General features: G+C 40.3%; 1 protein-coding gene across 1 annotated transcript in view; it reads right to left on the bottom strand.

The window, feature by feature from the left end:
- Positions 1-8,807: 8,807 nt before the first annotated feature.
- TTC39C (tetratricopeptide repeat domain 39C) overlaps positions 8,808-16,275 on the bottom strand; it is a 136,740-nt gene continuing 129,272 nt past the window's right edge. The window contains exons 11-14 of the mRNA XM_006835021.1: positions 14,490-14,587; positions 11,709-11,813; positions 10,244-10,282; positions 8,808-9,332 (exon numbers count right to left, since the gene is read on the bottom strand). Of these exons, the coding sequence (XP_006835084.1) occupies positions 9,243-9,332; positions 10,244-10,282; positions 11,709-11,813; positions 14,490-14,587 (332 nt within the window). The 3' untranslated portion in view covers positions 8,808-9,242. The remainder of the gene's footprint in view (positions 9,333-10,243; positions 10,283-11,708; positions 11,814-14,489; positions 14,588-16,275) is intronic.

Below are 16,275 nucleotides of genomic sequence, written 5' to 3'. Positions count from 1 at the left end.
CTGCATAACTAGAGCTCCTACTTTAATATCGATGTCATATCAGTCCCTGAACTATCAAACAAAAATGACAAAATATGAAACAATTGAATCTGTTTCCTGAGATTTAAAAAAAAAGGTTGCTTGGAAGACTCACAGCTATTCTGGACACCGAGACCCAGGAGACATTGCCCCCATGGGGCCCATGGTGGTGATATAATGAACCATGTCCTCAACAACATCCCTACAGTAAATAGAATAATGAGTTTCATGGGGCTGGTGGTACAGTTTAGTTACAGCAATTATAAAAGGGTCCAACCTCTAATACAAGGCAATGAATGCCATAGAAAAAATGCTGAGTATTTAAAAACATATTTCATCTACCTAAATAAAGGTCAGGGGGGGAAAAAAAAAAAAAAGAGTTATGTGTTGACCAAAGCAAACCCTTAGAAAATAAATTATACTGAGTCCCTTAATGAAAAGTTACTATCAGAATACTCAGGAGGACCTTTACTGAGTTAAATCATCATTTAAAAACCAGTAATGCTGTGTTGCTAAATGTGGGCAGCAATTAGGTGTATATGTATATGTGTATAAATATATATGATATTTGATATATTATACAAGGGGCTTCAAAATGTTTGTGGGAGAAATCCATGACTTTTTCACTCCATTTTTCCATAATTTTTTTGGAAGCCCCCTTATATATAGAGGGCTGATAGCAATAGTGGGCTACAACTTAAGGCTACTGACTGTAAGGTCAGCAATTCGAATCTACCAGTCACTCCACGGAAACAAGATGAGACTTTCTGCTTCCTAAGGACGTACAGCCTTGGAAACCATATACAGGGTGGCTATGAGTTGGAACGGAGTGGGTGGTACACAGCCACCACCATATATACATGCTTTTAATCACATCCTTTCCACTCTAGTGTGTGAGTAGTCAGGTCACGCTTTTGATTTTTGAAAGTGGCTCCCCTGTTATTCTGATTATCTGAGGGCACTTGTTGTTTTAGGGCCAGTTAGTGTCCTAGGACCAGGGATGCTGATCATTCTCCTGTTCAGCTGCATATAACAAAATCTCATATTCAGGTTAAGAAATACGGGCATACCAACTATACTTAACCAAGTCAACGGGCAAAATATTTCATACACTAAGGGATATTTAGAAGTGGGGGACAGCTAAATAACTCTAAATCTTTCCTTTAAAATAACTTGTCAAAACTAACTGAAATTTTCCTACCCCCACCCCCAAGCTTTCATTTATCCACTACCACAGGGGTAATGCTTTAGGATAAAAAACGTTGCCTGTGGCTGTGGATGCCAGTCGGACTTCGTGGTTGTGGTTAAGTGCCATTGAGTCGGTTCCACTCAGGGGCCCTACAGGGTTTCCGAGGAGGGGGCTGTTGAGTTACAACCGCCAACCTTGCGGTTCAAACCGACTTTGCCGTCCAGTGAGTATCCTACAGCGCCACACCAGTAGAGCCACAAAAACGTAAATGGCACACATCACTGGCTCCCAAAGGCCTAAACGCTGGCGTTTGTGGGTACCGTTGTACGCCTGAGCCAGTTGGGCCGTTTGGTTTCATTTTTCGGAAAGCTGGCATGGCCGACTTCACGTCCACTTGATTAGGGGAGGTAGGTGCTGGATCCGCCGAGGCCTCACCAGCGAAGCTCCGCCACTCGGCGTGGGCCGACTGATTGCCATGCTCGCTAAAGTGGGGCGGGGCCCAGCCCACCTACTCTGGGCATCCTCCGTCTTTTCGGCCTCTCCCACCCGCGCGAGACGCCCCGAGTGAAAGACTAACTGCCTGCGCGGTTAAAGGCTGAGCCTTTGCTCCAGACTCGCCCCACCTTCTTGCTTTCCGGTTCTGCTCTAGTTAGCTTCCTCGACGCCCCCTTGCCGGCGGCTCCTAAAGGAGGCCACGCCTACGAGGCCTTTTATACTGCCTGGAGACGACAGCGCGTGCGTCACAAAGCACCGCCTTCTCGCGGAAAGCTCCGATGGCCGCGGAAGAAGGCGGGGTCTCCATGGCCTGAGCCAATGGGAAGTAGAAAGGAACAAAACTTGGATCTCTGGGTGGATTACAAACGGGCGTAGTTGAACTGGAGATCCCAAAAGGCTAGAGTCGGATAAGTCAAGGCGACTACCCTTCTACCTTTGGTCACTCTGTAAAACGAGCACTGGTTTGGAAAAAAATTAATTTATGGTAGTTTCATCATCACCGCCTCTTTTCCCCTACCCCCCAATCTTTTACTTGCTCGGGCCAACTTCACGAAGAGCAATTTCTGCCGCAGTGTGCATAATTAACTAAAGAGAAAAGACAATTTTATGTAACATGGTAGTTTTCCTCTTGAGGGACTGGCCCGTGGAATGAGAACTTGGCATTATTTCTGAACTCCCCGTTTCTCGTAATTAGTCTTCAATAAAATACCTCTCAAGACAAATCCCTGAGATTTGTTCTAGAGTCCTTCCCGCACCAAATCATACCAGTCAGCAACAGATTCGAATCCACAAGTACTGTGTCTGTCTTCCTCTGACTTCAAGGCAAGCTGCCTCATCTGAAAACACCCACTCACTGCTTTCTCCTCTTCATGGTCATGGGTCTTGTTTTTTCTGGAAATTAATGACATCATCATTATGGTCATTGGATTCAAGCAACCTTCATTGTAACCCATCTTCAAATGTTTGAAAAGCAGAGTTGTTAAATGCCATAGAGTTGGTTCTAATAGCCACCCTATATAGGGTTTCCAAGGAGCGAATGGTGAGTTTGAACTGCCGACCTTGCAATTCAAATGACCTTTAAGTCCAGTGCTTTATTCCATGCACCACAGCAAGGTTCCTGCTTACTACACATTAGTAAATAAATACAAGTAAGCCTATGCTTAGCTGTCTTCCGGTGTACCTGTGAAGGACTGTAAATCTGAAAAGAGGCTTTGATTCTGTAGGAAGGTGCTGCAGGGTTTGAAGAGAGACAAATATACCAACCATATCTAGAAGCAGAATCTTTGATGTGAAATTATTCACTACAGATTAGTAAGCAAGCAGAAGTAAGCCCATGCTTACCTTACTTATTGGGCAATCCATCCCTGGTTTCTCATGTGAACAGTTATTGTTAGGTGTCATCGAGTCAGTACCTAAACAATAGCAGTTTTGGTTTGTTTTTTGCCTCTGCAGCAACGTGTTTATTATGTGCCAAAAACTACAACACAGTTTACTCTGCACATCTGTAGGGGAGTGCAGTGTAGCTCACATACTGCAACGAGGTAGACTTCACACACAGCTACACAAACCCAAAGAGAAGCTGGGATATGCAATAATGCAGTATCCGTTCAGCAGGAGTAGGGCAGGGGGTGGGAGATATTACACTGGTTCTTTGGCTCGCAGCTTCCCAAAGTGGGCAAGTCGTTTTTTTAAAAAGAGAAGAGAGAAAAAAGAAAAAAATGTCGTTTTCAAATTCTAGTAGCATTTCAGTCATAGCGACCCCCGTGCACAACAGAACAGAAAACTGCTCATCCTCACAATTGTCATGTTGGAGTCCGTTAGTGCTGCCGCTGGGTCAAGCCCATTGAGGGTCTTTCTCTTTTTCACTGACCCTCCACTTTACCAAGCATGATGTCCTCCTCCAGGGGCTGGTCCCTCCTGACAGCATGTATAAACAAACACTTGTTAAGTGCTGTCAAGTCTTCACCCTGTATAGGGTTCCCGAGGAGCAGCTGGTGGGTTTGAACCACTGACCTAGTGATTCAAAGTCCAGTGCTTATCCTACAGTACCACACGAGGAATCTTAAAGACCCTATTTATAGAGACTTTTAGAATTAGTGACATTTGTGGGCCTAAAGACTAACTAACCTTAGTGAGTGATCTTGAACACTGTTAGGTACAATGTAGAATCTAACTCAGAAGGCAAGATTTTACTCTTTTCTCATTTCTTCAATGATCATTTTACCGGAGTCATTCTCAAATGCAAATTGTTAGTGAAACTATGTAACAGATTTCTCAAATCACTGCCCATTTACACAATGAACTCTTTGTGTTCATTTCCTATGGTCACTAGTGATCTAATTAAAATGCATATTTGCCTTGTTCATCATTGTTCTCCATCCTCCCCAATAGCCGCAAACCCTTCCCCTATAGAAGACCAAGGTTCTGCATGTGGTCACTGGGTACTTCTCCTTTCTCATCTGTCACCATTTGGTTCCCATTTAACTCTGCAGAGACTTGGCCCTGAACACACATGCTGTTCTTCACCTCTGTGCTTTTGCCCATCATGCCCAAGGTCTGGGACCCCCCCTCCAGCCAGCCTTTGCACCTAACTGCATCATTCTGTTGTTGTTGTTAAGTGCCGTCGAGTCGGTTCCGACCCATAGCGACCCTGTACAGGGTTTCCGAGGCTGTAAATCTTTACGGGAGCAGAACGCCTCATCTTTCTCCTGCGGAGCCGCTGGTAGTTTCGAACTGTTGGCCTTAAGGTTCGCAGCCCGATTCGTAACCACTACGCTACTTCTAATCCTGTAAAATTCAGTTCAGGAATCTTCGACTTTAGGGAGTCAATAGCTTACAAGTATTTTTTCAGTGCCTCTATAACACACAATGTGAGCTTAATCTTGCTCTATAATTCATGGTTGTGTATGACTCTTCTCTCAGATTTACTAGAAACTCACCAATTTATGATGCTATCCAGCAGTATTTCCCTAATGCAAGTGACCTAGGAGCTTGTTCGTAATGCCTTTCCAAGCCCTTTCTGGAAGCTACTGAATCAGAATCTCTGAGAACGGGGCTATTTCTGTACCATATGATGATGTGAGAATCACTGACGTGTGGAAGGAGAAATGAAGTGTAACTCAGAAGACACCTAGGCTATAATGTGTTGTTTCTATTTTATATCCAAGCCAACTAGGTGAAAACACTCAGGACCTTGCTGGATTTTACAAGAAAACCAGTTACACTGCACTTGGTGATCTTCGACACTTTACTCTTAGGGACCAACTTTCCATTCTCTTGCCCCTCTGCCCTGCTTTCTTTTTATATTCCCATTTCCTAGCTTCTAAATCTTACGAATCGGGCTGTGAACCTCAAGTTCAGCAGTTCAAAACTACCAGCTGTTCCGCAGGAGAAAGATGAGGCTTTCTGCTTCCTAAAGATTTACAGCCTCGGAAACTCTGTACAGGGTCACTATGAGTCGGAACCGACTCCACGGCACATAACAACAACAACAACTTGTATCTTATGGAGGCCTGGTGTGGCACCACTGGATAAGCACTCGGCCTCAAGGTCGGTTTGAACCACAAGGTCGGTAGTTCACACTCACTAGTTGCTCCTTGGAAACCCAACACAGGGTTCTTGAGTTGGAACTCACTTGACAACACTTAACAACAACAATGTATCTTCTTAGGAGCCCTGGTGATGCAGTGGATTAAGCATTGGGCTGCTAAAAAGGTTAGTTTGAGCCCACCAACTGCTCCATGGGAGAAAGATGAGGCAGTCAGCTTCCATAGATTTACAGCCTTGGAAACTGATGCGGTTCGACTGTCTTAGAGGGCGGACTCAATGGTGGTGGGCTTGGTTTGGTTGGGATGTATCTTCTTGGGAGAATCTACATTTACCAATTTTGTTTTATATACATGTGAATAAAAAATATACAACCAACATGATTCAAAACAATATAAGAAAAACTAATGGTTCATTGTGGCTGCATGAATATGTATCTTCTTAGATACAAAGTCGTAATTGAATACTTCTGACCACTGTTAAGAAAACAATCAACTAGAAAAGTTTACACGGCAAAGGGCAAATAAATGCACCCATGAGTGTGTATGCCTGTGTATGTGTGCACATGTATAGTTAAAAAAATCAGTTATGTATGGTTCTTTGATCTGAGTTGGCAGAAATATCAATATGCAATCCCTGTTAGTAATTGACTATACAAATATGTGACAATAAATATCTCATTTTCAGTAACATCTGAAAACCAGTCTTTACTCAGTAGAAGACAGCTTACATGAGCCAAAAAAAAAAAAAAAAGATACCTAACCCCGTAAAGGTAAAATATTAAATATATTAACCAGCAAGATGCAAATTACATTACTATTAAACCATGCCTCCAAGTGTGTCAAATGACAAAAATTTGCTTGTAATATATAAAATACATTAGTGATTTACCTCATTATAGGCACAATCCAATACAAAACTATATTTGGCGCTTAGCAAATTTGAAGATCCATTTGAGAGCCTCCAAAATAGGAAAGGGGAAGGAGTGAGAGATGGCAGTAGGAAATAAAAATCACACATACACACAAAGTTCCACTTAAATGTTATTTTCTTCATCAACACGGGCTAAACAGCCAGACCAAACTCCCAAGCAGATCACAGTCTGCTCATAGGTCTGATAAGTCACAGCAGACAGGCCAGAGAATTGTTATGAGTTATTCACCTCAAAAATGTATTCAGATGCCAGTCAACTGAATGGGCTGATGTAGTCATACTCACTCTGAAGCGAGAACTTTGTGATTCTTGGTTTTGTTGTTGCCGTCTTTAGAATCACCATCTACTCAGCCTTCCCCGTGTGCTACCACCATGCTAACAGTTGTACCACAGGAACACTATGCACCAAACCTAAGAGAAACTGTTTTCAAACAGACTTATGCTTTGACTCTTAAAGGAAATCTAAGGTACTCTGGTAGCGTAGTGGTTACAAATCGGGCTGCTAACCTCAAGGTCGGCAGTTCGAAACTACCAGTGGTTCTGTGGGAGAAAGATGAGGCATTCTACTCCTGTCAAGATTTACAGCCTTGGAAACCCTGTATAGGGTCACTATGAGTCGGAACCAACTCCACGGCACATAACCACCACCACCACTTAAAGGAAATCTAATGATTGGTATTGCTAATATGTCTATATAATTAAGTGAATTGAACATAAACATGCTTAAAATTATGAAATCTCTATGGAGAAAGAAAAGTAATTTTTGAGCAGATAGTGAAATAATTGTTGTCAATTGTAAAGAATAGAGTTTTATGTAGTCTTTGAATGATGAATAGCGTCCTTACACTACTTGAATAAAAGTTCTAGTCAGTCTGAACTCTGAAGCAGGAGCCTCATGATTCAGAATGTTTTACAGTCATAACTGAAAGACATGCCACCTATCCAGAAACACCTGAAAAAGTGGCAGAAACCTGTCAGAGAAGGGAGACTCAAATATTTTCCATTAATTGAGAGCAACAGAAAAATGGTAAGAATGAACCTTGTCAAAAGTGGAAAAGTTGCGAGACCTGGAAAAATAAGGTAGTCTTGTTGCGTTCTGGGTCTCCTAGGTTTCACTGTATCCAGATGAAAAGACAATCAAAATAATCAGACTTTAAAGATTCATAATGTCTTCCCTCCAACTGAGAAGATATCCAGAATTTTCAGACACTGATTTTTCTTTTCAGAAAGTACTTGTTTGGTTTCTGAATCTACCCACTCACTAAACATGGGACAATACTCCTTTCTTCTTGTTGTTGCTGTTAAGTACTGTGGAGTCGGTTCCGACTCATAGTGACCCTGCGCTGGGTTTCCGAGGCTGTAACTCTTTACAGGAGCAGAACGCCTCATCTCTCTCCTGTGGAACTGCTGGTAGTTTCAAACTGCTGTCTTTGAGGTTGGCAGCCCGACTCATAACCACTATGCTACCAGAGCTCCTTTCTTGTATCTAAGACCCATGCAGAATTCACATCTTGAAGAAGTGTGCATAAATACTCAGGAAACCGTCCACTAAAAAGTGCTCAGCAACAGAGATGAGGAATCACGAAGACAGTTTAGCCGAAGTCAATGAAGAGTAATAACTTCTTTCAAATAAATTATTATTATTCCTTCAAAACCATATTGATTCAGATTAAATTGGCCAAGATTCTGGATGCTTTTCCCATCTTTTATTTTGGAAAAAAAAAAAATTGAAATATTAACATCACACAAGATGAGATCATGCTTAGCCAAAAAGATATGTAGATAAATGACAATCTAAAACAATACCCTTTAGTGCAAAAGAAATTAAAACCAAAGAATCTGACCTTTAGACTGAGCCAAGTTAGTCACACCATTATGGCAAAAATTCTTCAAAGTGACTGAGGTATTTAGATTCTTCAAAACCACAGGTGTGGTAAATTAAATGACAATTAAAATTAGCATTAAGGGATTAGAAAAATAACTCTGAATTCCTTTTATAATATGTAATAACCTGAGCTCAGAGGGAAATGATTAAATCTTGACAACACAAAGCTCAGAAAATCATTCATCAGCAAATACTACGAAGCTAAAAGAAACAAAAAATTATATTCATTTAAGAATAATACTTTCACATAATTGGGTAAAAGATCTCTAAAAGTTAGCAATTAGATAAATTATTTAAAATAAATGAGAACTCTTAACAATGTAGGTATTAAATATTCAGTCTACAGACTCGGCTTTCTAATAGACTAGCAAAAAGTGTTGTACTTTGGGTTTCAGAATTATCTTCTATTTCCTTCAATTTGGTTGGTTTTCAATGCTAATCACTGTGAAACAGTTTGTAGACAATTTGAAGAAAACTATTCTTGATGATACAACTTCAATGGAAGAACATTTGGCTTTGAATAAGGAAATCATGGGACTCTGGGTTATTAACATGTTTTTTACAATATAAGACTATTCAGTTGGTGGTCAGGAAATCTGCATCCTATTCATTACCCTGCGGATGAGAGGAATAATTAACTGGACAGGTCAGCTCTTTTTGGGGGTCTGATTTGCATTATCTCTTAAATGGGGCTAAGAATTTCTGTGCTACAAAATTCACAGGATTATTCTGAAGATAAAGTAAAACACTAGAAACCACTTTTTTTCCCCAAAAACACAATATAAATGCTATGTCTTGATATTATTAATCATTTTACAGGTAATCTCTTTGTGTTACCCAGTCAAGATGTGTGCTTATGGTAAGTTTTCCTACAAGATCACAGGTTGAATATTTAGTTTGACTTTATTTTAAAAATAATAAATCACAAAAGTAAAATATGTGAACAAGGTCACTTAACCCTCTCACCAGGTTTTTATTATTGTTGTTAATATTATTACTGTTTAGCTATAGGTTCAAAAGAAGAGGTTTTTAACACGTCAGCTTAACCGGCAAATGTGTCTCTGGCACAGGTGGTTTTCAGAAGGAAAGCTGATCTTCACAAGAGTTGTGTCCTCTGCTTTGACTTTAAAGTGCAGAACCTGGGTGGGAAGGGACAGAGAAGGAACTTGGGGTTTGTCACTGAGGAACCAGCTCCCTCAGAGAGGCCAGAGCTGCGTGGATGCGCACATGCAATCTGTTTTCAAAGTCGTAGCCAGAGAAATCCTCCTGCAAGACCAAAGACAAGGATTTATGGAATGCTATGTCTTGGTATTATTCATCATTTTACACATAGTCTCTGTGTTACCCAGTCAAGATATGTTGCTAAGTGTTCCCAGGGCGCTAGAGTATAAACCACACTAAATATTATACTTCCCAAAGTATGAGTCCTCACATTCTCAGTATAGGCTTCACATCTACTTGATTTTTTAATTTCCCAAACCTCAAACTGTGTGTTCATTTTTAAAATATCTATATTGCTCTCCTTGAAAAAATGTCCTCATGTGATTTCTGAAGCAGCAGTCTTAATGCATGTGCAATATAAGTTAATATTAAAACAAAACAAAGCAAAGCAAAAAACAAAAACCCTCCTGCCATCAATTAAATCAGATTCACAGCAATCCTATATAGGACAGAGTAGAACAGTCCCTTATGGTCTCTGAGACATAAAGCTTTACAGGAGCAGGCGGGTTTGAACCACTGAACTTGTGGTTAGCATTCCAATCCACAGTGCCACCAGGGCTCCTAAGTTACCACTGGTGCTACTGTTGTTAAGCGCCTTCGAGTAGGTTCTGATTTATAGCAACCCTATGTAGGGTTTCTGAGGAGCAGCTGGTGGGTTTGAATCCCTGAGCTTGAGGTTAGCAGTCCACTGCTTATCTTACAGAACCACAATCATAAGGTATTTCCCTACTCAAACACTGAAGACTATAGAGTGCTTATAAAGTAGGATGAACTAGTGAGTAGGAATTTCTATGACTGTGATCATTTTACTTAAAATTAAAGTGCTTGGTGATTCAATTAGTTACCTCTTCTCCTTTCCAGAAGTACTTATCAGTTTGGACAACCATTTTACAGAATTTCTTACACTACAGAGAATAAAAAGTGACACTGGAAAGAGACAGATTCAGTATTTTTACCTTTGCTTGAAGAAGTAGAGTTCTGCCTCTTGCTACAGTCTATGAATATATGAAAACAAAATACATATTACCACTTAATACATGCATATATATGAATTTATGTATGTATAGACATACATAAATATGCAGAAAATACTCTACAGGAAGATATGTTCATTCAACTTCATTTATATTATAAGAAATAGAGATCTGTTATATGTATTTATGCTAAAGTTAAGAGTAAAAATTTCATTAAAATAAAGAATATAGTGACAGCGATTTCTACTCACATTCATAAAACTATGTCTTCTGTTTGGGTAAAATTAGACTCTCAACTTATAACTCTTTCTAACCAAAAGCCTGTCTTTTCGGCTAAGTGTTTAAGGATTTAGTGAGTGCTGTATTGCTGTTAAGTTAGCCTAATTTTTACAAAGTTCATATATTTGAAAGCTCAATTGAATTTAATGAAACCAACATTATATATGAGCTTCTGAAAGAAAGTACCAACTAAATTCAGGCACTACTGAAATCCTATTTAATAAACAAAACACCAAAAAACTACTTCATTATATTAGCTTAAATATCCATCTTAATAGCAACCATCAACTTAAATTTGTAGTAGTTGCTGCTGAGTGCCACTGAGTTGGTTGTCATGCACAGCGACCCTCAGTGACTGTGAGAAGTGGCTGGTGGGTTTGAACTGCGGTTAGAAGGTCAGTGCTTATCCTACAGTGCCACACTAGGACTCCTAAATTTGTATGGTAACCTAAAATTTCACAGCAATCATACCTTTATTTTCATATATTCTTATATTCATATTACCCTCATTTCTCTCACGATCATAAAAAACAAACTCAACCCATCTTAGTGCTGTTGACTGTAATTCATAGCGACCCTACAGGAAAGCGTAAAACTAACCCATTGGATTTCTAAAGTTATTATCTTTACAGAAGTAGACTGCCACATTATTCTCCTACAGAGCCACCAAGTTCTTAACCACTGCACCACCAGCATTCCTTCATCTCACTAGAATCCTTAACTTGACAAGGAAAGCACTGCCATTCCACCTTAGAGATGAGGGAAAAAGTACGAGGTTAAGTAACTTAGTATCATACACTAAATGAAATGGCCAGGTGAGATCATAATCTAACTCTGTGTTCCTCTAATCAAACCATACTACATCATATGTTTATTCCCTCCAATGAACTTTATCACGATCCCCTTAAAGACAGTAAGACAGGATTAGTAGCTTCTTGGACTCTTCTAAAGCAAAATCAAGGAAAACAAAACAAAGCACAACACAAGAGGGCTTCAAGAAGTTTTTGTGGAAAACATGGAATTAAAAGATAGTGGAAAATGTCCACAAAACTTCTTTAAAGTCCCCTCATATGTTCAATTGAGTTATTTTAAATAAAGGCTGCTTTGCCCATGTGAATTTGCATATCTCTAGTGGTAAAGATTATTTACAAAATATTTAAGAGCTCACCTCTGGTTTATCTAATAGAAGACAGCCAAGTTCATAGCAAGCATAGGGCTGAATGTACAAGTTATTCTGACGACACAATTCATCTTTAGCAGCTCTCTGAAAGAACTGAAAGCAAACAATATAAATGTTATTGCTAGGAACTCATTTTTTTTTTTTCCCCTTTTCTTAACTTAAGCCTCATCCTAATCTTCAATAGGCAGAAAAGAAAAAAAGAAGATTATCGCCTTTCTGTATTCTTTATCAGACTTTCTCATCTGGATTCCTTTCCATTGGTTCCCATCCATTTATCTGGTAACCCTTTCCCCTCCATTCGCAGAAGTTCTTTACATGCTTGCCCTCCAGAGCAGGTCTCCCACCAGCCACTAGCCTCTACTGACTTTACTGCTGAGCACTCTGTATCTCAGAGTCCCAACACCCTCATTTTCATATTTGAAGCACAGAACAAACAAGCCAAGAACCAACTCTTGATATGTGGCGTTATCTCGCTGATACTTAAATGTGTGATCTGAAATAAGTCATTTGGAACTGTGCAATTTAGTCTACTCTGAACAATACATTTAAAATTATAATACAAGTATACTTGTATTATAATCTAGGATTTAAAAATAAAAGTCTCCCATTAAGAACATGAACTCTCCCAAAGAGTAATCAAAACTGATGTTGTTGCTGTTGTTAAATGCCTTCGAGTCAGTTCCAACTCATGGCAACCTTGTATAGGGTTTCCAAGGAGTAGCTGGTGGGTTTGAACTGCTGACCTTGTGGTTTACAGTCTAGTGCTGATCCTACAGCGCTACACCAGGCATCTACTAGAATATAATTCTTAAAAAGAAAAAAATCCAACCAAAGTTAGAAAAAGGTCTCCAATTATATTTGAGGATAATTAATGATTCTTATTCATATAATATGTCATACAATGTCTTACACCTACAATTTTCAGATGGTGGGTGATCCAATCTTGCTTGATGAAAGTGATGAGGACTTAAAGCATTAACTGATGAAGATCAAGGAGTACAGCCTTAAGTGCTGTCAAGTCGGTTCTGACCCACAGCAACCCTGTGTAGGGTTTGTGAGGAGCAGCTGGTGAGCTTAAACTGCCAACTTTGCATTTCAAACTGATTATAATAAAATAGATTATACCTCAACATAAAGAAAATAAAAATCTTCACAACTGGACTAATAAACAACATCATGATAAAAGGAGAACAGATTCGAGTATCATGGATTTCATTTTACTTGGGTCTTAATGTCCATCGAAACAGCAGTCAATAAATCAAACAACAGAGTGCACTGGGCAAACCTGCTGCAAAAGATCTCTTTCAAGTGTTGAAAAGCAAAGGTGTTACCTGACTCCAGCCATGGGAGTGTCAACCGCCTCATATTCACGGGAAAGGTGGGCAGTGAATAAGGACGACTGAAGAAGAATGGATGCTTTGACATATGGGCAAAGAATATGAAATATAGCCTGGACTGCCAGAGAAGGACTAAAACTTCCTTGGAGGAAGTACAGCCAGAATGATCTTTCGCAGGGAGGACGGTGAGACTTAGTCTCGCAGGCTTTGGGAATGTAACCAGGAGTCGGTCCTTGGAGAAGGACATCATACATGGTAAAGTGGAACCTCAGTGATAAAGAGGAAGACCCCAAACAAGATGGACTGACACAGTGACAGCAACAAGAGGCTAAAACATCAGAATCGTGAGGCCGGTGCAGGACGCCCCGAGCAGGGTTTGGTGTTGTTGTACATTGACTCTCTGTGAGTCAGAACCTCCTTGATGGCATCACACAACAATACAACTTTTAGCCTGCCTCCAGTCCTGCCTCTGTAATTTGTAGTTACAAACAGAGACGGAAAGCAAACACACACTCAAACACCAAATCATTTTGTTTATTTAACTATGAAGCTTTTGTGAATCCTTCAGAATTGCCTGTCTTCTTATTTCCTTCCTCTCCAATTGAGACTGTTATCTTTGATAAATAGCCAGTGCCCAAACAGAAGCCCTTACATAAAGAATTCCACTATAAGAATCTGAATTTACATTAAAAACCACTATTAGCCATCATCACACCTTCCATTACCTGAGAAATGACAATCAAATCAAGTGGAGAAAGTTCACATTGCAGTGGGCGGTATTGCTTTGTTTAATGCTGGTTCATTTTCCATATTTACAAGAGCATATGTGTTGTTGTGTTGGTGTTGTTAAGTGGTGTCAAGTCAGTTCTGACCCACAGCGACCCTGTATAGCGTTTCCAAGGAGCCACTGGTGAGCTTGAACAGCCGACCCTGCAGTTCAAACAGCTTTGCTGTCTGGTGCATTAATCCACAGCACCTGTTGTTGTTGTTATGTGCCGTGGAGTCAGTTCTGACTCATAGCGACCCTATACACATTTTCCGAGGCTGTAAATCTTTACGGGAGCAGAAAGCCTCATCTTTCTCCCGTGGAACCGCTGGTCGTTTTGAACTGCTGACCATGAGATTAGCAGCCCAATTCGTAACCACTACACTACCAGATACATATATTTTTTTCCAATAAAAGAAAAATAAACCTGAGCAGACGTTTCACCAAATATTCAAGTGGTCAACAAGCATACATCAGAGTTTCTGACTGATCAAATCGAAAAACAAAAGGAGAAACCACACTTCGCTCATATTGTGAGAAAAAGGGACCCTCATCCACTGACGCTGGGATTGGAAAACAGTCGCAGTTTCCTCAAAAACTTAAACATGTACAACAGGAGAGCATAATTTATTTCCTTTAGCCATGGCAACAATACCAACAGTTTACCTGAACAGCATCTTCTGAGTTTCCTAGACATTTGTGTATGGCACCAAGAAGCAAATACTTCAATCCAGCAACAGATGAATCATCCACTTCATGGCAAGCTTAAAGAGAAGAGGAATGAAAACAACAGGAAGGAATTACATTCACTTAATACCTTCAACATCAGCAGCAATTGAGTAAATATCTCATTGTTAAGATAACTTGTTCAGTTCGTGTTTTTGCCCTTGAAACTCAGGAGGCATCGCTTCCCCATTCGTGAGTGAATATCTTTAGTCAAAGAAAGGAATAGTCAAACGCTAATACTCAAACTAAGGAGCTCTGGTAACGCAGTGGTTACCAAAGGCTGCTAACCTCAAGGTCAGCAGTTCGAAACTACCAGCTGTTCCATGGGTCAAAGATGAGGCTTTCTGTTCCCGTAAAGATTTACAGCCTTGGAAACCCTATACCGGGTCGCTAAGAGTCAGAACCGACTCCACAGCACACCACCACCACCACCAATAGTCAAACCTAACAGACGCAAGGAGACTCAACATTGAATCACACTAACTTCAATGAAAAAGTAGCTGGCACCCTTACATAGGGTCTGAGGCACTTTGCTGGTCACAGAGAGGTATCAGACCCGCAGCCTCCACATGAAGAGAGATGCATCCACTATGCACTGTAACACACAAGTCAGCGGAAAAAGAGGGAGAGTGGATCCACAGTGGAGGGGACAGAGAAGGTAATCAGTCAGGAATTGAAATTTGATATGACTACATATATGTGTACGTACACATACAAATGCATATGTATATGCATATGTATTGTGTGTACAGACAACACATATACAAGCAGGCTTCATAAAGTTGGTGGAAAAATTATATTATCTTTCAGTTCCATTTTTCCATGAAATTTTGGACATTTGTCTTCCAAGTGACAAAATAAGTAACTGGAAGAACTGGGTTGGAACAGTGATGAGGAAGTTTAAGTGTGAAGATGATTCTATAGAAGCAGGTGTTTCCCCACAAGAGGAAGGTATTCGTTGATGCCGTCGAGTTGGTTCCAACTCACTGCGACCCTGTATACAGTTTTCAAGGAGCAGCTGGTGGGTTTGAATCACTGACCTTGTGGTTGACAAGTGGAGAAATCCAGTGCTTATCCTTGAGATCCAGTGCTTATCCTACAGGGCCAACCAAGACTCCGAAAGCAAGGCATAACCCCAGATAAAAAGAAGTCAAAACACTTTAGACAGCAATGCTAAGGCTGGGAATGCAGTTTAGTCACACATTCACTCGTTTGCTTGAGATTTATTGACCATTTACTATGTCCAGGAGCTCTGATAACATAATGGGTTATGAGTTGGCCTACCAACCACAAGATCAGCTGTTCGAATCTATCAGCCGCATCATGGGGAAAAGATGAGGCTTTCTGCTCCCATAAAGATTCTCACACAGCTTCTGAAACCCTACATACAAGATTGCTATGAGTCAGAACCAACTTCCTGGCACACAACACCCTCACTATGTCCAAGCCATGAACAACACAGCCATGAGCAACACTGAAAAACATCCCTACTCTTCAGAAGTTTACACTTTGTGGGAAAGAGAGATACTGAAAAGGATAAGTAGGTAAAATACATTTGTTCAACAAGTGTAACTGTGCTGAGGTAAAAAGCTGAACAGGCAAGGAAGAAGTATGCGTTGGAGATATGGTTTAGCTTCACAGAAAGGGTGACATCTGAGTAAGGATCTGGAGGAAAGAAGCCTGTGAATGTTTGGGTATCGAGCACTTCCAGGCAGAGAATGCAAGT

The sequence above is a fragment of the Chrysochloris asiatica genome, unplaced genomic scaffold (assembly GCF_000296735.1).
Source record: "Chrysochloris asiatica unplaced genomic scaffold, ChrAsi1.0 scaffold00015, whole genome shotgun sequence".
Classification (NCBI taxonomy): domain Eukaryota; kingdom Metazoa; phylum Chordata; class Mammalia; order Afrosoricida; family Chrysochloridae; genus Chrysochloris; species Chrysochloris asiatica.
This window is presented reverse-complemented; position numbering and strand designations above follow the sequence as displayed.